Below are 23,183 nucleotides of genomic sequence, written 5' to 3' on the forward strand. Positions count from 1 at the left end.
TTTCCAGACGGGCAGTATACCTGCCCACTGTGTATTTTCTTCCTCATGTTCAATGAGGGTAGGAGAGGAGCAGGAGCCTCTTACACCCATTTGGGTGCTTGTTGGAATTCATCTTTGAAATTTGCATTTGTATCTTAAGTTCTTATTATTCTCTGTCAAAGAATAGCAGAATTGCTCATGACCACCTGGCTGGCACCTTTCCTGGCAGACCAGGCCCTCTCCACAGATACCTTGAACCCCTACCACCTTCCTCACCTTCATCACAGTCCTTGGGATTCTGATTTCCTGTCTTCTTTACTCAAACCTCAATCCATAAGTCTCCAGAGACCCTTGACATCTGTTCCTAAGCCAAGGGCCTTTCAGTGTGCATTTGGAATTTAGCCTCATTCACCTGTCCCACCTGTGGAAGGGAGCATTAGGAGTTATGTCCTCCTTCCCTGAAGAGTATGTCCACCTCCCTCAGGAGGCAGAACCAGCTGTCATTGGCTTGTGCTTCAATAAAATGTTTTCTGTCTTACCCATAAAACATGGGGAAGAGTACAAGGTGGAAGCCCAAGTCCCCCTCTCCAAAGATGATCCATGGCTGTCTTTGGGATTTGGTGCAGGTTTCCTTATGTATTTTTTGTGTTGGCATTTGGATTTATTTACTTAATACAAAAGAAAATATCCTCCCTCCCTCCAAACCATTCCTGTAGCCTGCTTTTCTTTTCTTCTGCTTTTTCTTTTATGCAGCATGAGCATTTCCACACAGCACTAAATATCTTAACACAACATGATTTAATGGCAGCGACTGGGAAAGACCCAATAAATATAAGCCGTTCTCTCTTGCGAAACACTCAGGTCATTTCCCATTTGCAAAAATATAAAGAACCCTTTGATTAATACCTGGAATTCTTAGAAGTGGAATTACTGGTTCCAATGGTATGCATAGTGTAAAATATTCATGACATAGTACATGCACAGATTAAAAGCTGGCATTTCAGAAAGTTACAGATTTAATAGCAAGTATCCCTTCCCTGCCTCCCTCATCTGGTTTCCCATTGTCAGGTTTCTTGGGTATCCTTCCAGGGAAAAACACTTTTACATATGTACCAGCACCCATCACCCATCCATTTGTCTCTTCACACAAATGGGATCATTCTCTGCTTGTTGGGCTATGTTTTGTTTGTCAGTTGTTTGTTTGAGGTTGTTTCACACCAGCATAAACAGATATACCTTGAAGTTCATGTTATATCTATCAAAGGTGATTTAACCAGCCCTTTATTGTTAGCCACTTGTTACAGGTTTTTGCAGTAAATATCCTCGTGTAAGTGACTTGGCGTACCTCCGGTACTGTTTCCATAGGCTCTGTTTCCAATAGTGAAATCATTCAGTATAAATATGTGCCTTTCCTATTTTGAGAGGCCTCAAAGAAGGTTACATCATTTTACACCAACACCAATCATATTAAAAGATGAACTTCTTTCTCCTCTGTCCTTATCACCACTGGTTTTATTTTTTTATTTTATTATTATTATTATTAATTTTTTTATCAAACTTCACCCAAAAGTTGGCAGCCTGGGAATATTTGTCGTGTTGTTTTGGCTTGCTTTTAAAAAACTGGAATGGGGGAACCTGGGTGGCTCAGTTGGTGAAGCATCTGCCTTCAGCTCAGATCATGATCCCAGAGTCCTGGGATTGAGTCCCACATCGGGCTCCCTGCTCAGCGGGGAGCCTGCTTCTCCCCCCTCCCTCTCCCTTTGCCAGCTGCTCCCCCTGGTTGTGTCGAATAAGTAAGTAAAATCTTTAAAAAGAAAAAACTAGAGTAGGTTGAAGCATCCCTTTATATGTTTATCATCCATTAAAAATGTGAACATCTTTGGCCATTTTTTTCTATTGAGTGGTTCCCTTATTGATATGAACTCTTTGTAAATTAAAGCAATCAGCCTTTTGTCTGTTGTATGTATTTTATTTTTCCCCTTTGGAATTGATCTTCTATTTTATGTTCTTTTTAGACCACAAATATTTTGTTGGCTTTTGCTGTGGTAAAGCTGCATTAAAGAAGCACCCCAAAACTCAGTGGTTGGCGGTAGCCAGTCTTTTTTTTCTGCTCTGGTTTGCAAGTCAGCTGGGATCCCCACCTTGGGCTGAAGGCTTGGTTGGGTTTAGGTCTGTGCCATGTGTCCATTCTGGGGCCCAGGCTGAAGGGGCAGTGGCGTTCTGGGCTGTGTCCCTCTTGTATCCAGGAGCAAGAGCACAGAGGACAACAGGCAGCATGAGATATTGGGTGGCACCATGAGATGCCCTAGAGGTTTTGGGGATGAGGGCCACCTCCACCCAGTGTGGCCGAGCAAGTCTTATGCCAAGTCCAATATTGGTGAGGATGGGTACTCTATGTGCTCTCTCTGGAGGCTTCCATGTAACCCATCAGAAGCATGGATTTGTACTTCTAATATGGAGAGGCTCTGGAATTAAGAGCAGAGATCCAGTCCATCATATATAATTTTTTAAAACAAAAACATTTAGAGTTTATTAATCCTTTATATTAGGACTCTTGATTCTGCATCGTGCCTCAAAACACTGAATTTCTTTCAAGATGGTTTTAAGAAATGCTCCCAAGTTCCTCTAGGACTTTCGGGTTTTAATTTATGATTCACACTCTTTGGTTACTCTGGAATTTTTTTGGTATAAACAGTAACGTAGAAAATAAATTTTGTTTCTTTCCAAGTGGTTAGTTGTCCTAATGCTTTTTATTGAATTGATTTTCTTTTTCCCTTTATAATATTTAATTAGAATTTCATGGAATTCATGCATTCTCTGGTCCTTCTCTTTAAAAAAAAAGTGGGGTTTTTACATCTGAGGACTTTTATATTTTTAGTAGATGTTTTAAGATTTTCTTGATATTGTTCTTGCTCATTTCTGATTAGTCTTTGTGTTCTAAGTCATTCTGCCTTTTTGTCATAAATGGAATTTTTTGGTTATAAATGGAATTGTTATAAATGGAATATTTAATTTTATTCTTTTTTCTTACCAGTCTATGCTTGCATGTGTATAAGAAAGCTATTTTTTTCTGTAGTTTAGGAGCTTATATCCTAATACTGTAATGTGGGCAAGTGCTTTAACTTTCTCATCTGTGCAGTGGGGCGCAAAAATCACACTTGCTTCTTACAGTTGTCAAAGAGCTTAAAGTATAAAGCCTAGTAGATATATGTCATGCAGTCAGTGTTCACTAAATATAAATAGTATCATACTTTTAAAATATATAATTTTCTAACCATTTGATTTACCAAATTCTTCTGATTGGTTTCTTATTACTTTTGATCAGTTTCCCATCAGTGTTCTAGTTAGGTAATCATATCATTTTCAAGTAGTAATCATTTTGCCCCCTCTTTCCAAATTTATAATGTTTCTTTCTTGTTTTGTATTATTAGCTAGTTGTATATAACAAATTACCACAAGCACAGTGGCTTAAAACAGAACAGATTTATTCTCTTGCAGTTTCCATTGCGTCTGGAATCTAGAACATTTGGGCTATCTGCTCAGCATTTGAAGGCTGAAATCAAAGTGAGGCCAGATACATTTTCATCCAGAGGCTTGAGGGAAAGATCTATTTCCATAGTCCCTCAGGTTATTGGCAGGACTCATTTTTATGGTTGTATGACTGAGGTCCCTATCTTCTTGCCAGGTGTCAGCTGAGAGGATCCAGCTCTTAGAGTCCCTCTCATGACACAGAAGCATACTTCCTCAGGCAGCAGCCGAATCTCCCTGTGCTTCAAATCTTTGACTTCACAAAGGGCCCAGACTCAAAGGGTTTGCCTGATGAGCTCAGGCCTACCCTAGAGAATCTTCCTTTTGATGAACGCAAAACCAAACTTATTTGGGACCAGAGTATACTGCGAAATCCTTCCACCTTTGTCATATAATGTAACTTTATCACAGGACTAAAATTCATCATATTTGTAATCCCACCCACACTCAAGAAGAGGGGATTCTATAGGAGGTGTACACCAAGAGGTGGGTTATTAGGGACTGTCACATAATTCTGCACACCACACTGGTATTTTCAGATTAATTTTAAATATAGGTGGCAATTTGGGGCATCTTTATTTTGTCCTATTAAACCAAGATTTTTTTTCGTAAAATATAGTGATTGAATTTTAGCAAGTGTTTTTTATACATCTTCTGAATGGTATTTTCATTTTTGTCATATTCATATAATTAATTTTATTACTGTGCTTCCTCTTACTGAGCCATCTTTTCATTCCTTACATTAACCACCTGCCTTGCTGTTTATTCTTCTAAATGTACTGCTGGAGAAAGCATTTGATCCATTCCTGATCAAAACTCTTCAGAGTGTAGGGATAGAGGGAACATTCCTCACCATCTTAAAAGCCACCTACGAAAAGCCCACAGCAAATGTCATTCTCAATGAGGAAACACTGGGAGCCTTTCCCCTAAGGTCAGGAACACGACAAGGATGTCCCTCTCACCACTGCTATTCAACAGAGTACTAGAAGTCCTAGCCTCAGCAATCAGGCAACAAAACGAAATAAAAGGCATTCAAATTGGCAAAGAAGAAGTCAAACTCTCCCTCTTCACAGATGACTTGATACTCTACATAGAAAACCCAAAAGACTCCACCCCAAGGTTGCTAGAACTCATACAGCAATTCGGCAATGTGGCAGGATACAAAATCAATGCCCAGAAGTCAGTGGCATTTCTATACACTAACAATGAGACTGAAGAAAGAGAAATTAAGGAGTTAATCTCATTTACAATCGCACCCAAAAGCATAAGATACCTAGGAATAAACCTAACCAAAGAGGTAAAGGATCTATACCCTAAAAACTACAGAACACTCCTGAAAGAAATTGAGGAAGACACAAAGAGATGGAAAAATATTCCATGCTCATGGATTAGAAGAATAATATTGTGAAGATGTCAATGTTACCCAGGGCAATTTACACATTTAATATAATCCCTATCAAAATACCATGGACTCTCTTCAGAGAGTTGGAGCAATCATCTTAAGATTTGTGTGGAATCAGAAAAGACCCTGAATAGCCAGGGGATTATTAAAAAAGAAAGCCAGAGTTGGGGACATCACAATGCTAGATTTAAGGTTGTACTACAAAACTCTGATCATCAAGACAGTGTGGTACTGGCACAAAAATAGACACATAGATCAATGGAACAGAATAGAGAATCCAGAAATGGCCCCTCAACTCTATAGTCAACTAATATTCGACAAAACAGGAAAGACTGCTCACTGGAAAAAGGACAGTCTCTTCAATAAATGGTTCTGGGAAAATTGGACAGCCACGTGCAGAAAAATGAAACTAGACCATTCTCTTACACCAGACACAAAGATAAACTCAAAATGGATGAAAGATCTAAATGTGAGACAAGATTCCATCAAAATCCTAGAGGAGAACACAGGCAACACCCTTTTTGAACTTGGCCAAGCAACTTCTTGAAAGATACATCCATGAAGGCAAGAGAAACAAAAGCAAAAATGAACTATTGGGACTTCATCAAGATAAGCTTTTGCACAGCAAAGGATACAGTCAACAAAACTAAAAGAAACTACAGAATGGGAGAAGATATTTGCAAATGATGTATCAGATAAAGGGCTAGTTTTCCAAGATCTATAAAGAACTTATTAAACTCAACACCAAAGAAACAAACAATCCAATCATGAAATGGGCAAAAGACACGAAGAGAAATCTCACAGAGGAAGACATAGACATGGCCAATATGCACATGAGAAAATGCATCACTTGCCATCAGGGAAATACAAATCAAAACCACAATGAGATACCACCTCACACCAGTGAGAATGGGGAAAATTAACAAGGCAGGAAACCACAAATGTTGGAGAGGATGTGGAGAAAGGGGAACCCTCTTACACTGTTGGTGGGAATGTGAACTGGTGCAGCCACTCTAGAAAACTGTGGAGGTTCCTTAAAGGGTTAAAAATAGACCTGCCCTACGACCCAGCAGCTGCACCGTTGGCGATTTACCCCAAAGATACAGATGCAGTGAAACAGCCAGACAACTGCACCCCAATGTTTCTAGCAGCAATGTCCACAATAGCCAAACTGTGGAAGGAGCCTTTTTTTTTTTCCCACAAGCCGTTTTAATAAGTTATAACTCACCAAATTGAAATAAACATTTGTTTTGCCTTCCACCAACCAAGTCTCTGGAGGATTTGACACCTTTTCATCTTCAAACAAAAGCTGGCTTCCCCCAAAGGTCCCTCTTTAGAATTGTAGATTGTAAACAGATACAGAAAAGTATTAATATTCAGCAATGAATATTAACTCAGAGAACCTTCTCTGTGTTAAAACAAAAAAAAAAGGCAAATTGTTTAAATTTTTTTTTTTTTAGTGCTTTCCGTGTGCCAAGACTTGTGTTAAGGTCCTGTGAGGTAAATACTCTCATTGTCACTTGTTCCCTGTAGAGATAAGAACACCAAGGCCCTGGATGCCTGGGTGGCTTAGTGGTTGTGCATCTGCCTGTGCCCATTGACAGATGAACAGATAAAGAAGACGTGGTCTATGTGTACAATGGAATATTCCTCAGCCATTAGAAACTACAAATACCCACCATTTGCTTCAACGTGGATGGAACTGGAGGGTATTATGCTGAGTGAAGTAAGTCAATCGGAGAAGGACAAACATTATATGGTCTCATTCATTTGGGGAATATAAAAAAAGAGCAAACGGGATTAAAGGTGAAAGGAGAGAAAATGAGTGGAATTAGCAGTAAGGGTGACAGAACATTAGGGACACCTAACTCTGGGAAACAAACAAGGGGTGGTGGAAAGGGAGGTGGGCGGGGGGTTGGGGTGACTGGGTGATGAGCACTGAGCGGGGCAGTTGATGGGATGAGCATTGGGTGTTGTTATATGTTGGCAAATTGAACTCCAATAAAAAAAATAAAAATAAAATAAATGTACTGAAGTCTAACATTTTATTTTAAAATTGTATACCTCTATTTATAAGTAAAATTGGTCTGTTTTCTGTTCTTGTGGCATTTTACAGGGTTGTAACTGTTATGCCAACCTTTGTAAGAAGAATTTGGAAAGTTTCCTTGTTTTTTTTCCCCCTCTGCTCAGAAAAAAAATTATGTTGGAAATTTCTATAATTTGAAGCTGTTGAAGAATTTGCCTATGGCTGTTTGACCACTTTCCTAATTTCTTGGTGTTTATGGGCACATTTGAGTTTTTTGACTTTGAGGCAACTCCAAAATATAAGTTACGAAACTTATATTTTCCTAGAATATCATCTATGATATATCATGGTTATTATAGACTTAATGTTTGTGTCTCCCTAGAATTCACATGTCAAATCCTTATCCTTAGTGTGATGGTGTTTGGAGGTGGTACCAGTGGGAGGTGATTAGGTCACAAGAGTGGCACCCTCATGAATGGGATTATTACCCTTATAAGAAAGACTGCAGAGAACTCTCTTGCCCATTCTACTATGTGAGGATATATGAAAAGATGGCCTTCTATGATTCAGGAAGCGAGCCTTTACCAGACATTGAATCTGCTAGCACCCTGATCATGCTCCTAGAAGCATTATAGGTCTCTGGGGTTCACCACCCCACCCTCAGACAAACACCACACAATGACCACAGGATAGAGCAGCCGGTGTCTGGAGCCTGAGTGGCACGGAGCAAGGTCAGAACAGTGTGTGGCTGGAGCGGGCAGATGCCTATGAATGTCCACTGAGCAGTGAGGTGGGGTGAGGAGGGCTTGAATGAAGATTTCCATGTTGAGCCATGAGCTGAGCGCCTTGGAGATCACAGTGTTTCTGGATCTTGAGTGCTTCCTGGTTACTTGCAGAAATATACCTACCTTGGGGGAAATTTCTCCATTTTTGCATCCACAGAACCTCACTGATTAAGGGCAAGCAATGTGTTCACAACAAAAGACTTCTGAGCTTACAAACATCAAAGAAAGCAAGCTGCAAAAAGTGAGCATCAACAGAAACAATAAGAGATATATAGACTTAGGTAACCTTCTTTTCACTCCACATCTTGGACTCTATCTAGAACCTCTGCATATGGAGTATTTTAAGCAACTATGGACAGAATCATACAGATGAGCACACAAAAAGAAACTATCTGAAACAAATAGTCATATTTGGGGAAAGACAAAAGCAGAACTTGTAAATATCTAAAATATAACCATTAAGACTCTCTAAATAAGTGCAAATGGTCAACAGCTGATTAAATGTAACTCAGGGAAAATTAGTCACCTGGAAGGTGAGCCTAAGGAAATTATTCAGAATAAAACACTGAATGACACAGATATGGAATATGTGAAAGCAGAACTAAGAGATTTGGAGGATGGTATATGAAGGGTCAGCATGCAGCTGCTGGAATCCCTAATGGAGAAAATGTTGGAGAGGCAATATTTGAAGTGATCTTGGCTGTCTCATTTCCAGAATATTAATTCTGAAAAACATAAATTCATCACGTCAGAAGCACAGGGCATGCCAACAAGGATATGTAAAAAGAAATCCATGCCTAGGCGTATCACATAAAAACCTCAGAACACTAAAGGCAAGGAGCCCATCTTAAAAGTCTTTAAAGAGTAAGGACAGCTTTGCACCTCAAGGAGCAGCAGTTAGAAGACAGCTAACTACCTGATGGCAACAGTGGAATCCAGATGACTATGGAATGAAACTACTTTTCAAGCATGAAGGCTAAGTAAGACATTTCCAGGGAAACAAAAAATTGGAGTTTACCACTAAAAGATCTGCACTAAAGGAGCCTTTAAAAAAAAAAACAAAAGCTATATTATTCATTTGAGGGAGAGAATGCAAGCAAGAGTACAAGTGGCAGGGAGAAGCAGAGGGAGAGGGAGAAAGACTCCCTACTGAGCAGGGAGCCCTCTGTGGGTCTTGATCCCAGGACCCTGGGATCATGACCTGGGCTGAAGGCAGATGCTTACTGAGCAACCCAGGCAGGCACCCCTGCACTAAAGGAACTTCTAAGTTAAGGGTTTATACCTTGTGGCCTAGCAGTCTAGGAAAGCCTGCGGAGTCCATCTCAGAGTAAGACTTTTGAATGCAGAAAATGAAATAGGATTACAAAGGAAACCAATTATTTTGAAATGTTTTAAAATCAAAATATTTTTAAAATGTGTTATAATGTACACATGCTATTTTATTAACTCATTAAATAATAAAATCCACTTGTGGGTCTAGTCACTACCCTACCTTCAGCGTGAACACCCTGATGGAAGGCTTCATCGCACAAGGCAGAGCCAGGACAAATGAGTTTGGTACCAAGCACATGTGAAGTAATTTTCATCAAAGAAATATTCACTGCAGAGCAGACTATGTTGTATTTTTCTTGGATTTTCTTTTGACTCATGGGTTATTTGGAATATCTTAAAACATTTTACTTTTTTCTTCTTTTTTTTTTCATGGGGCTATCTTTCCAATCAGTGTCTCATTTTGCTCTTATACAATGAGGGAATGAAAGATATCGAACTCTTTTTTTATCGTGAAGGAGGTAGGTTGAGGAGGAGAATGGCTTTCCTTGTGGACATCTTGATTTTGATGTATGGAAGCCTCCAGTGGGAAGTGGTGGAGAAAGTCAGAGTTGCAGGTGGGAGTGAATGGTTGGAGGAGAGAATGATGGGTTGGGAATTGTTCTGAGAAAAGGAGGCCAAAGCCATGGATTGGGATGGATGTGAAGACATGTATGTTTCCCAGAATAGAGCTGAGATGGACACAGAAGGCTGAAGGTTTGCATTACAGAGTGAGCCCTGCCAGGTGGTCCCAGGGAGACCCAGACACAGGAAACCACTCAGAAAGAAAAGAAAACGTAAGTAGGATAAAGTAGGAGATTCAGCTACTCCATGAAGCATAAGGAAGAATTTTGCATAGTGCAGGTCTGAAGTCTAAAAGCTTTGAGAGATGGGTTCAATAGACTTTTTCTCATTCTGGGAAGCTCAGAGTATTATTTGCTCCATTTTTATAATAACATTTTGTTCACCAGTTGTGAACCCTGGCTTCTTAGTGGTGAGTTGGTACCACTATAGCTATTAGACATACCTGCATATGTTTTGTGAAATAATTTAATTGGCTTTCAAGCCTATGTTCTAGAAGGACTTACTTCCCAACCTAAAGTGTTGCATTACCATTTGCCTTTGAACCAGAAATGAAGCTCCCAGGAAAATTCTTGATTTGGGGCCAAGAAAGAACTTTTTGATCATCGAGGAAAGGATTTAAAGAGCTAATTTCTCCCAGGCCTCAGTGTTCAGGCAGTAGTACCAATCAAACAGGAAGGCCTTTAGCTCTAAAGATGCCATTACTTCCTGGCAGTCAATAATTCCCTTTCATCACCCTCAACAGCAGGAAATTCTGTCTCACTTTTAATATTATCTCTTACCTCTATTTAGGCTGGGTGGGAAGTGGAGGAAAAAAAAATGAGTTGGTATCCTTTTAACAACCTGCAGGTGCTGGAAAAGTTAAGCCTCTCTCTCTGAGCAATATCATGTCTATCACATTCTTTTTGGCTTTTCTTTCACAGCCACTTAATTATGTGTTACTCTTCTCTGACCTTTTTCAGTTTCTTCATATTCTGTGTAAACTGGTGACTTTGAATAACGATATTGGCAAATGAAATGGGACAAAGGTTTCATGAGATGCAGCAATTTCACAGCTAACTAGCTCCATGACCCCGTTCCTGACCAAAGTGGTACAAAATAAACCTGCAGAATTACCAAGGTGGCAGAACAGACAATATAATTCTCACCAGTATCTGGAATTGAGCAAAAACCAGTTCAAACTGAGATCCAGTCATTTCTGAGCAGGGACATGCTCCTTTATTTCTCTGTTGCCCAGTGGACCAGAGAGAAGGCATTCTAGAAACTGGGCTTTGAAGAGCCTCCTGCAAGATGCCACCCCTTGTTAGAATTGGTGAGAATGGTTCTAGATGGGGGAGTGGGCAGGGAAGTCTGCTTCTTCTGGGGGAGCGTGGAGAGAGAGTTGACATTTGAAAGCAAGAATGCAGTATCCCACTCTTAATTATTAATATTTATGTATTAATAAGCGTGGGTGGCCATAATAAAATCCCATTGACTAGGTGGCTTAGCCAACAGGAATTGATTTTCTCACACTTCTGGAGGGTGGAAGTCAGAGATTAGGGTTGGGATCTGGTGCAGAACCCTTTCCTGCCTTGCAGGCTGTCAGAACCTCACTGTGTCCTCACATGGCCTTTCCATGGTGGTGCATGTAGAGAAAGATAGACAAAGGAAGAGAGCTCTTTCTTATCCTGAAGGCCACCATCTCATCATGAAGGCCCTACCCTTACACCTAGTTTAACCCTAATGACTTCCTAAAGATCTTACCTCCAAATGCTATTGCACTGGGGATTAGGACTTCAATATATGGGTTTGGGGGAGACACAAACATCTACTCCATAATAAATAGTTTTCTATTGCTGGGTAGCAAAGTACCGCCAACTTTACAGTTTGACACAACACCATTAGAGTTTTTTTTTAGGTCAGGAGTCTTGACATGGCCTGGGCAAGTCAACTGGCCAAGGTCTTACAAGGCTGCAAAGTGTTGCCGAGACAACATCTTCTTACAGGTCACTGAGTAGGATCATAAGAGTGATGAATAAACTATCTTCAACTAATCTCATTACTATAATACTTCCCAATTTCAACATTTATCAAAAATTCATAATATTCCACAAATCTTATATTAAAACTACAAAAATTATAAATTTTTAATAGTACCTACCCCATTACATATCTAATATCAACTTATACCATTATCAAATAATTCAAAAAACATCCAAATACCTTCAATTATTACTAATAAAAACATTACATTTAAAACAATTAAATAACACTAAATTCACTTAACTTCCTCAAAAAACGATAATATCCTAAATTGATGAAATATAATTTCTCGTGACCCAACCATATATAAACAACCTTCTATCAACCTTTATTTGTAGAAATATTATAAACCAAACAACAAAAGAACTAATCCAAAAATTCCCATAATCCAACTTTTAAAACATACCTACCTCAAATACATATAACTTGTCTACCGCACCAATTAATCCTTATCTATAAAACCCCATCATGTGTATACTTTTAATAGACAATATCATACAATTTCCCCCAAGATACCTACAATCAACCCAGAGATAACATGTAGATAGTACAGGTATAACGTTAACTTTGTGAGTTGTTGGAGAATTAATCAATATATAATATGGTGTCAATATGATTGATACACACTAATTAGTCTTATACTTACGTCTACAAAGTTAGTATAAAACTGACTCTATGATAAATCAGTGTTTGTAGTTTGTGAACGTGTATCACTATAGTCTTTTCATCAACCTTTGCCCGTTTGTAAAATAAACTTGTGTTACTTCATTATAATTTTTTATGTGAGTGTACATATATCTAGATCTATATAACTATCTGATAGTTCCTCTCAACAACCAAATTATATCATTCATTGTCCGATCTCCATCAAGTGTTTGTTATTATCTCCTTCAATTATTAGTTAATTCTATAAGAGAACTTCATGATAGGATAGTGTTCCAAACATTTATTCGGGAAGCCATATTTAATATTGATTGAGAGAATGTGTGAAGATTAATATAGTGTGTGTGTTAATAGAGCAATGTGCCTCATTCAGCTCGAGAGATAGAGTGCAAGGACTATCATGTGTGTGTGAGATATGAGAGCTGCTCTCTCTCTCTCTCTACAAGTCGCATCCTGTACTTGATTGCTCAATGAATAGATGTGTGTGCGTAGATTATAAATTGTTCGCAAAATACTATTTGTCTAGATTGACTATGTTTGCAAGATGCAGGCTTTGAAGAAAGAATATATATGTGACATGCTTGGGAGCAGAGCCCTGTTGAGCTCTCTTTGGTTCATTTTGTTTGTTTGTTTGCTTTATGTTTGTGTATGTGCATAAGATTCAAAAGTCTTTTGTATGAACCTCTGGTCCAGATGTGTTTGGAAATCCACCTGAGACTAGCATGATAAGGGGATTGATAGAGACTGTTGGGCCTGAGACTTGGCCCTGCCCACTGCAGAAGTGTTTGAGAGTTAACTGGAGTCAGTTGCCAAGGGAACTTGGGGATCTGTTCAGTAGGATACTCTCCTCCTAGGCCTGAGTCAGTCCTTCTGGAATAGAGGAAATGTAGCCAAAGCCCTCCACCCCAGAGCCCATCTACCTGGCCCATGCCCACAGTGGAAAGTTGGGGTGATCTGTCATTACAACAGACCTCATATGAAAATACCTTACTTATAGTGGGGCCTCCAAGAATATTGTTCTGGCAGATGATGGGGGTGAGGGAGTTGGGACCATCTCTGGCATTTGGATATGAGTGACCAGGGGGAGGGGTGCCATTGTAGGAAGCAGGAGTGACAAGAGAAAGACTGGGTTGGGGAGGTAGAGATTGCAGGTTTTTGTTTTTAGACACGTTGAGGCAGTGTGTGACACCGGGAGCAGTGGGCAGCATGACTCAGTGGTCAGGGAAGCATCTGCAAGAGGGGTTGACAGATGGTGTTAGAGGATCCTGAATGATAGATGGATCTCCAGTGGAACCAGAGGGTGGAGGAGAAATAGGTCTGAAGAGAGGTCTTGGGAAGTGGGAAAGGAAAGGTGGGGGGACCTGGAGCAGAGAAGGGTGTTAAGAGAGTGACACAAAGCCTGGGAGGATGTGGTTAACCTCAGGTGTATAAGCTAATCCATGCACTGTGCCCCACACTTAGCAACCCCTCAGGTGACCTTGGGAAGTGTGTGTGGGGGTGGTGAGGGCTGAAGCCGGATTGAGTGGGGCGGGGTGGGGGGAACACCCGTGTTTTGGTGATCTGTCCTGATCTGTCCACCGTGCCTGGACCCATGGACACTGGGAATCAGTGGGCAGTGTGTGCCTCAGGGATTGTGAACCAGGAGTGGAAGGGTGGTTCTCCTGAGAAAGAAGACACAAGGGTGCTTCTGTGGTTAGGGTGACAGGGAGGAGCTGGGATGGGGGTACTTCTAGAAGGTCCTGGGGGGAACACACTCAGTGGGCAGTAGAGGCCGGGGGCGGCCCAGGAAAGGAGCCAGCAGCTCAGTGTCATGTGTGGGAAGCTGGGGGCCTGCTGGTGGCACCGCCTCCTGGTGAGGTGGGAAGCTGACTGGGGGGACCAGGTATGTGAAAGGAGAGGTGGGGCCGCTGGGTCTGCCATGCCCAGTATCCAGACACAGAGGGCAGGTAGCTGGGTGACACACAGGGGGGGAACTCCACCTTTCCCCCAAGGTAGTGTTTCGAATCCTCTCTGTGAGTTTTAAGTCACACGGCCAACTAACTCACAGGACCAGAGTGGAGAAAGTACCCAGTCTGGGTGGAGGCTCTCAGAAGGTGCGTTTGTCCTTGGGCCCGTCCACACACAGCATGAGAGACCTCTCATGAGCTCGCAGCTGTCTCAGAGGCCCTTGTGCCGCCCACAGGGCCTGCAGGCTGTGAGCATCAGGGGGGAGAGCTCCCTCACGTGTGAGGGCCGCCTTCTAGAAACAGTCCTTTCCCAAGCCCAAGTGACCTGTCCTGCTTTGATTGTCTGTTAAAGGTCTCTAGAGGGTCTTACCTCCCTGCACTGTTTGTCTTTCCAGGTGCTGCTCTCAGGACTCATTGGCGTTGTCTCCTGGAAGAGGCCACTGTCACTTGTGGTAAGTCGGCACCTGGTCTCCATGGGCAGCCTTGAAGCGGGGCCCTTCTCGCCGGGGTGTGAGTGCTTTACAGGTGACAGCAAAGAACATTTTGGCTTTCTTTGCAGAAAGCAGGATACAGACCTTATAGAACTGGAACCTCTCAATGCAGAGGGGCTCATTGGTAACAACCACTGCGCATCTTACCCTCTCTACTTCTGAGAATACCCATCAGGTGCCTGTCTGAGATGCTCACATGCCATTCCATTCTCTGCCTTTGTTCTGTTTGGGTGCCCTCATCTGAGGACAGGCTGGGATCAAAGACGTCTTAGTAAGTGTACATGCAAGCACTTCCTCTAGGCGTGTTGTTTGCATATACATACATATGTGTGCATACGAGCACACAAGCCGTGCATACTTCACCGGAGTTCAAGAAATGTTAGCTGCATGTGTGTTCTGGGGACTGAAACTTTGAGTTTCAGAGGAGGATGTTTATTTAAATAGAAGATCAGAGGGGTGCTGCTGGCATTCCCTCTGCCATGGCTGTGACCCTGTGCCAGGGAGGAACAGGCTGCATGGGAGATGGAAAGGAGATGATGGCTTTTCCATTGGGGAAAGTAACCCCGAGCAAATTCATGTTTATTGATTTGTATGATTTGTATGCGTGTTTTTCTCAGCATGTGCATTAATATATTTATGTGTCCGTATCAGGGCCAGACGAAGAGGTTTTCTGGGTTTTGATGGATAATGAAAAAAAAAAAAACATGGTGTGGCTTTTTTCTCTTTTGTAGTAATCAATTATTTAAAATCTCTTAAGTGATTAGGTTTGGAGATAATGACATGTACTAAATATTAATGGGAATAGAAAAACCCCCCACAAATCTTCTTGTTGGAAACACCTCCTCCTCATGAGAATAACTACAGCATCCTGAAGAGGCATTGGGAAGAGAGTGGCATTAATTCAGTGAGCCTCTTCTCCTATGACTTGTTGAGAGATTTCCTTTGCAAAAAAATGTGGTTTTTTTTTTTTTATGTAGAAAGTTTCAAACATGCGCATGAGTAGAGAGAGAAGATAGTATAATGAATCCCCATCTGTCTTCTACAGACACCAACATTTGGCCTGTTTTGATTCCTCCAAGCCCCTTGCTGAAGCATTTTAAAGTACATCACAACCAGTGTGTCAAGAAGCTGACTCCTTTGTGCAGAGGGAAGTGGTGGTGGGCATGCCAGCGTGGGGGCCTGATGTTCTTGGGCTGTGCCTTTGGGTTCCTTTTGTAGACATGGGGCCAGCTTGTTCTATTCCTCCTCACCAGCCTTTATGGTACAGGCTGAGGAAGGCCTCTAACAATGGCTGCCAAATGAAGAAAAACCAAAACTCCTTTTGGTGGGTGTGTGGGCAAAAAGATGAGAGGAATGGTGTCCGTGATCACCCAGCCACTCCTCATGCCTGCCCCAGTCCTAGCCCCAGGATGGAGATTCTTGCAGGGCTGGGCATTGTACTGTGAAGGATGCTATGCAGCTTGTAGCTGAAAAGGAGTCAGGACCCCATGTGGACATGGCTCAGGTGTTTCCTGGGGGAAGCCAGAACAGTAGGATTGGATGCCAGGGCCTCACCCTAGAAAGAGGGATAAAGTACCAGCTGAAGCTGCTACAGCAGAACATTCAAAGTGCCTGCTCACTAGTCCCTGTCCATTGGGGTAGAACCAGTCACCCTCTGGGCCACCGTGAGCATTTCCTCCCCTTGATTTATTTCTGCCCAACCCCCAAGTAGAAGAGAAGGGGTTCCCTCAGCTCAGTTGACCACTTTCCTAACAGGGAGGTAAGGGGATGGGCTAGGATAACAGTAGGTGCTATAACAAACCCCAGACTTCCAGTGGTTTAACACAATGTGAGTTAAGAACCCAAAAGCACAGCCAAAGGACATGCTTCTTTTAGAGTGGCTATTCCAGGCAGTGGGCCACTCCCCCACACAGGGGATCCTGAGACTGTGGTTGCTTCCTTCCTGGGCCATGTTGAGTCCACTGCATTTCAGTGAAAGAGGAATGGCAATGGGAGAGAGTCTGAAGGTTACCTTCGTCACTCTCATGTCACACCTTTGGGGAGAGCCTGTCACATGGACCCATTTGGCTGGAAAGGAGGCTGGACAAAGTAGTCCCTTTCTGGACACAGCACTTCCCAGCAGCAGCTCCATACTGTGAAGAGGAGGGCAAGAATTCTGGTAGACTGGTGTTTCTCTCTACCATAAGAACATTATTCTGTGTTGACCAGGACAATACAGTCTTTTGATTCATTAGTAAAAACTCACTGTCCAGACTCAACCAGAAGGGCGTGAAGTCTGGATTTAAATCATTCGTTTACCCCCAGTTCCTGCTTCTGTCCTCTTCCCTAAAGGTAGTGTTTCCTTCTTCCTGGAGGTATAAAACTGACAGAGCCCCTAGGACTATTCTGGTTCATTTCCAGGGGACACACTGCCCCCTGCCCCCACCAAGGACCCTCCTGGAGTGAAGGAGGCTATCTGTCCTTTGGGGTGGTCTCAAGAGGCAGTGTTGGACTCTGCTGAACCAGGACCTGCACAGCCATGCAGCCTTGCACGTGCCCTGCAAGGGCTGGATGGGTGAGGACAGCAGTGCGTGGGCATGCTGACAACAGGATGTTGTCACTGGTCTGTTGGTAATACCTTTCTCCTGAGTGGCTAGTGCATGTGGGCCTGTCCTAATCTCTGCCTCTCCTTTCTTTTCATTGCTCCAATTTTATAAGACAGAATGGGGTGAGAAAGGGTGTACTTTTCACCGAGTGACTGATAGGAAGGGGAGAAGGGTCAGCAGGCTGTCCGAGAGGATGGGGAGGGAGAATGCCCCTTCCAGGCTGGTGGATGTGATGCCAGAAGGAGGAGGACAAGAAAAATATTGTGACTTTCTTGGGCTGGTATTTTATTTTATTTTATTTATTTTATTTTATTTTATTTTATTTTATTTTATTTTATTTTATTTTATTTTATTTTATTTATTTTATTTATTTTATTTTATTTTATTTATTTTATTTTATTTTACTTTACTTTATTTTATTTTTTAAAAGATTTTATTTATTTATTCATGAGAGACACAGAGAGAGACGCAGAGACATAGGCAGAGGGAGAAGCAGGCTCCATGCAGGGAACCCCATGTGGGATCATGACCTGAGCTAAAGGCTTAATCACCAACCCACCCAGGCATCCCTTGTGCTGGTATTTTATTACTATTTTTTATTTTTATTTTTTTGCACTGCTATTTTAAAGGAGCCTATCATAATGCTGAAACTTAATAGCTATCTCAGTAGAGAATATGTATTTTTGCATCATTGTGGTTCTTTTTATTTTTTTTATTGAAGTGTAATTACCATATGCTTATGTTAGTTATATAGTTCAGGTTATGTTGTTATATTAGTTTATAATTATCATATAATACAATATTAGTTTCAGATGTATTGAATAGTGATTCACCAGTTCTGTACATTACTCAGTACTCATCATAATAAGTGTACTTAGTCCCCATTACCTAGTTCACCCATTCCCCACCCACCACCCATCCGCAACCACCGGTTCTCTTATTTTATTTTATTTTATTTTATTTTATTTTATTTTATTTTATTTTATTTTATTTTATTTTATTTTATTTATTTTATTTTTTGGTTGGTTCTCTTATTTTAAGAGTCTAATTTTTTATCTCTCTTTTTCTATTTACTCATTTGTTTCTTAAATTCCATATATGAGTGAAATCATACGGTTTTGTCTTAGTCTGACTTACTGCACTTAGCATTATATGTTCTAAGGCCATCCATGTTGTTGCAAATGGCAAGATCTCATCCTTTTTTTAAAAAATTTATTTTTATTTATTCATGATAGACATAGAGAGAGAGAGAGAGGCAGAGACACAGGCAGAGGAGAGGGAGAAGCAGACTCCATGACGGGAGCCCGACGCGGGACCCAATCCCAGGACTCCAGGATCGCGCCCTGGGCCAAAGGCAGGTGCGAAACCGTTGAGCCACCCAGGGATCCCCCTGATCTCATCCTTTTTTATGGCCAAGTAATAGTCGTGTGTGTGTGTGTGTGTGTGTGTGTGTGTGTGTGTGTGTGTACCACTTTTTCTTTATCTGTTCGTCTATGGACCAACACTTGGGTTGGTTCCATATCTTAGCTCTTGTAAATAATGCTGCAGTAAACATAAGGGTGCATATGTCTTTTCAAATTAGTGCTTTCATTTCCTTTGGGTAAATACCCAGTAGTGGAATTACCAGATCATATGGTAATTCTGTTTTTAATTTTTTAAGGAACATCCATACTGTTTTCCACAATGGCTGAACCAATTTACATTCCTATCAACAGGACAAAGGATTCCTTTTTCTGTACATCCTCACCAACACTTGTTATCTCTGGTCTTTTTGGTTCTAGCCATTCTGTTGGGTGTAAGGTGATACCTCATTGTGATTTTGATTTGCATTTCCCTGATGATTAGTGATGTTGAGCATCTTTTCACATGTCTGCTGGTCATCTGTTTATCTTCTTTGGAAGAATTCTGTTCAGGTCCTCTGCCCATTTTTAAATCAGATTATTTCATTTTTTGTATTGCATGTATAAGTTCTTTATATATTTTGAATATTAACCTCTTATCTGATATATCATTTGCAAATATCTTCTCTCATTCAATAGGTTGCCTTGTCATTTTGTTGATGATTTCCTTCAGTATGTAAAAGCTTTTCATTTTGATGTAGTCCCAGTAGTTTAATTTTGCTTTTGTTTCCATGGCCTGAGGACACGTATTTAGAAAAATGTTTTGTGGCTGATGGCAAAGAAATTACTATCTATGATTTCTTCTAGGAAGGAATTTTATGGTTCCAGGTCTCACATTTAGGTCTTTAATCCATTTTGAGTTTATTTTTGTATATGGATAAGAAAGTGACCCAGTTTCATTCTTTTGCATGTAGCTGTGCAGTTTTCCCAGCATTATTTGGTGAAGGGACTACCTTTTCCCCATTGTCTCTTCTTGCCTCCTTTGTCATAAATTAATTGACCATATCATCATGGACTTCTTTCTGGGCTCTGTTTCGTTACATTGATCTGTGTGTCTATTTTTATCCCATACTATTCTTTACTTTTGATCACTACAGCTTTGTAGTATATCTTGAAATCTGGGATTGTGATACCTCAGCTTTGTTCTTCTTTCTCAGGATTCCTTTGGCTATTTGGGGTCTTTTGTGGTTCTATACAAATCTAGAACAAATTCTATACAGATTATTTGTTCTAGCTCTGTGAAAATGTTGTTGGTATTCTGATAGCGATTGCATTAAATCTGTAGATTGCTTTGGGTAGTATGGACATTTTGACAGTTGAAAAACTTTTTTTTTAAGATTTATTTATTCATGAGAGACAGAGAGAGAGAGAGAGAGAGAGGCAGAGACATAGGCAGAAGGAGAAGAAGGCTCCCTGCAGGGAGCCCGATGTGGGACTTGATCCCAGGTCCCCAGGATCACACTCTGGGCCGAAGGCAGGCGTTCAACCACTGAGCCAGCCAGGTGTCCCAACATTGTTTTTGCTAACCCATGAGCATGGAATATCTTTCCATTTGTGTTATCTTCAATTTCTTTCATCAGTGTTTTATAGTTTTCAGAGTACAGGTCTTTCACCTCTTTGGTTATGGTTTGTTTTTGTTTTTGGTGCAGTTGTAGATGTGCTTGTTTTCTTAATTTCTTTTTTTGCTACTTCGTTATAGGTATATAGAAATGCAACAGAATTCTGCATATTGAATTTGTATTCTACAACTTTACTGAATTCATTTACCACTTTAGTAGTTTTTTGGTGGAGTCTTTAGGGTTTTTTATATAAAGTATTATGTCACCTGCAAATGGTGAGTTTTACTTCTTCCTTAGTAATTTAGATTCCGTTTTATTTCTTTTTTGTCTGATTGTTGCATAAAAGTACTATGCTGAATAAAAATGGTGAGAGCAGACATCTTGTCTTGTTCCTGATATTAGAGGGAAAGATCTCAGTTTTTCACCATTGAGTATGATGTTAGCTGTGGGTTTTTTACATAAGGCCTTTATTATGTTGAGGTGTATTCCTTTTAAACCTACTTTGGTGAGAGTTTTTAACATGCCTTTAACATGACCTGCCTTTGGCTCAGGTCATGATCTCATGATCCCAGGGTCCTTGGATCAAGTCCTACATTGGGCTCCCTCCTGCACGGGGAGCCTGTTTCTCCTTCTTTCTCTACCTCCACCACCCCCATCTCTGAAGAATAGATAAATAAAATCTTTTTTTAAAAAAAAAACTATAAAAGGTTCAACATTATGCTGGATTGCAATTAAGAATGAGATTATATAGCTCCGATTTAAAGAATTTTTGAAGATTCAGTGAAACATCTTGTGAATGCTTATATATCAGTAATGAAACTAGTCTCACACATAATCACAGGTAGTATAATTTTTTTTAAAAAATTTGAGTGAAGTAGTGGCCATTAAATTATTTGTAACAATACTGCTGAGCTGGCCATTAGATTATTTGTAACAATACTGCTAGGAGAGTAATAAACATGAGGTTAAAAACATTTTTTATAGTTAATTTTTGTAAACAAAAGATTTTCACAGTTTATTTTATACAGTTTTTAGGCAAAGTAAATCTATTTTTAAAAGCATTAATTTGTAGGAATATGAGTATCATATTGATCCCATGATAATTTAGTACTGTTAGCATTTTATATTATACTGTTCGAAGTTTTTGAGAGTGGTTTGCTTTTATTGTGAAATTTTATCAGCCAAGATGGGGATGTGTATCAGTGAAGGTTTAATCAAAGAAATAGAACCTCAAGGAGCCAACACCAAGCATCTCTGTGGGTCAGATTCTTCTGAGTAATGCTTGGCCCCATTTTCCACTACAGTAACCACACCCACCTGATCTTTGGTGATTAAGTGCTGTCACTTGGTCCCTGCCACCCTGGAGTCCCATAATCCTTATTGCATTTAGGAAACCTAGCCTGATGGTAGTGCAGACCCTTCCCACTCTAATTTCTGACCTACAGAGAAGAGTTACCACAAAGCTCTTCAAGGATGCCAGAGTTTCTCTCACAGATTTCTTACAGTTGTTGGTGAAAAGTGTGTTCTCTGGATCCTCCAGGGCAGGTAAGCAAATCTTAAAGGATCAGCGCATTCTTATTTCTGTCTCCCTAAGCCTTTAGATATCTTCCTCTTATGGTATACCAAGGAAGTCAGGAATTACAACTTCATTTAGTTGAAGTTGGATCCACCTTCGGATTCATATGTTAACAAACCAAACAAATTGAGCTCTTCTCTCCTCTCCTCTCCTCTCCTCTCCTCTCCTCTCCTCTCCTCTCCTCTCCTCTCCTCTCCTCTCCTCTCCTCTCCTCTCCTCTCCTCTCCTCTCCCCTCCCCTCCCCTCCCCTCCCCTCCCCTCCCCTCCCCTCCCCTCCCCTCCCCTCCCCTCCCCTCCCCTCCCTTCCCTTCCCTTCCCTTCCCTTCTCTTCTCTTCTCTTCTCTTCTCTTCTCTTCTCTTCTCTTCTCTTCTCTTCTCTTCTCTTCTCTTCTCTTCTCTTCTCCTTTCTCTTCTCTTCTTTTCTTTTCATTTTTAAAGACTTTATTTGTGAGAGACACAGAGAGAGAGAGGCAGAGACATAGACAGAGGGACAAGCAGGCTCCCTGGGGAGCATGGTGTGAGACTCAATTCCAGGACCCTGGGATCATGACCTGAGCCAAAGGCAGATGTTTACCCACTGAGTCACCCAGGTGCTCCAAATTGAGCTTTCCTTAACTATGCCAGCTAAACATGGAATGCCAGGATCTCTGCTTAGCTGATAGCAATAAATCTGGCCTGATTCTACTGTGTATTCCTTCTACCTTGCTCCTCCACCATTAATAGTAAGTTCTAAGGTGGTCCCCAGCCTCCAACTGCAAGACAGTTTCTAGGCACAGGTAGGGGAAATGTCGGAAGAGCCTGGCACACTCACTGAGTTAAGGAGAATAAGGTGAAGGTCTGGGGATTTCAAGGTGGCTAGAATTCACAGGATAAAGTGCCAGAGAGGAGAGACTTCCACAAACAGAAGTCAGGAGGTCTGCAGAGGATCCCTTGTGACTATTCAGCTGATTTTGATCAGCTTTTTCATATGAGGAAACTGCCTAAGGCAAAGAAAGAATCATCTTAGTGGATTAGAAGGAACAGTGAAGGCATAAAAACAGGATGTTCTACCACCCAGGCTGGAAAATCTCATGATTCACTCAAGCAGTGAGTAGAATACTTTTAGAAGAATCTCTCCTCAGTAATGGGGAATACTTAACCCCAGAGTACATGTCACTCCAGTCCTTTGTGACAAATCTTTTTTTTTATATATAGATTTTCTTTCTTTATTCCTGAGAGAGAGACACACACACACACACACAGAGGCAGAGACACAGGCAGAGGGAGAAGCAGGCTCCATGCAGGGAGCCCAACAGGGGACTCGATCCCAGGTCTCCAGGATCACGCCCTGA

General features: G+C 41.1%; 1 protein-coding gene across 3 annotated transcripts in view; it reads left to right on the forward strand.

The window, feature by feature from the left end:
• Positions 1–23,183, forward strand: part of ENTREP2 (endosomal transmembrane epsin interactor 2) — a 447,475-nt gene that overhangs the window by 176,399 nt on the left and 247,893 nt on the right. For all 3 annotated transcript variants that reach the window (XM_055326667.1, XM_055326669.1, XM_055326668.1), the window contains exon 2: positions 14,637–14,693. In XM_055326667.1, coding sequence (XP_055182642.1) covers positions 14,637–14,693 — 57 coding nt within the window. The remainder of the gene's footprint in view (positions 1–14,636; positions 14,694–23,183) is intronic.

Source organism: Nyctereutes procyonoides, unplaced genomic scaffold, assembly GCF_905146905.1.
Source record: "Nyctereutes procyonoides isolate TBG_1078 unplaced genomic scaffold, NYPRO_anot_genome, whole genome shotgun sequence".
Classification (NCBI taxonomy): domain Eukaryota; kingdom Metazoa; phylum Chordata; class Mammalia; order Carnivora; family Canidae; genus Nyctereutes; species Nyctereutes procyonoides.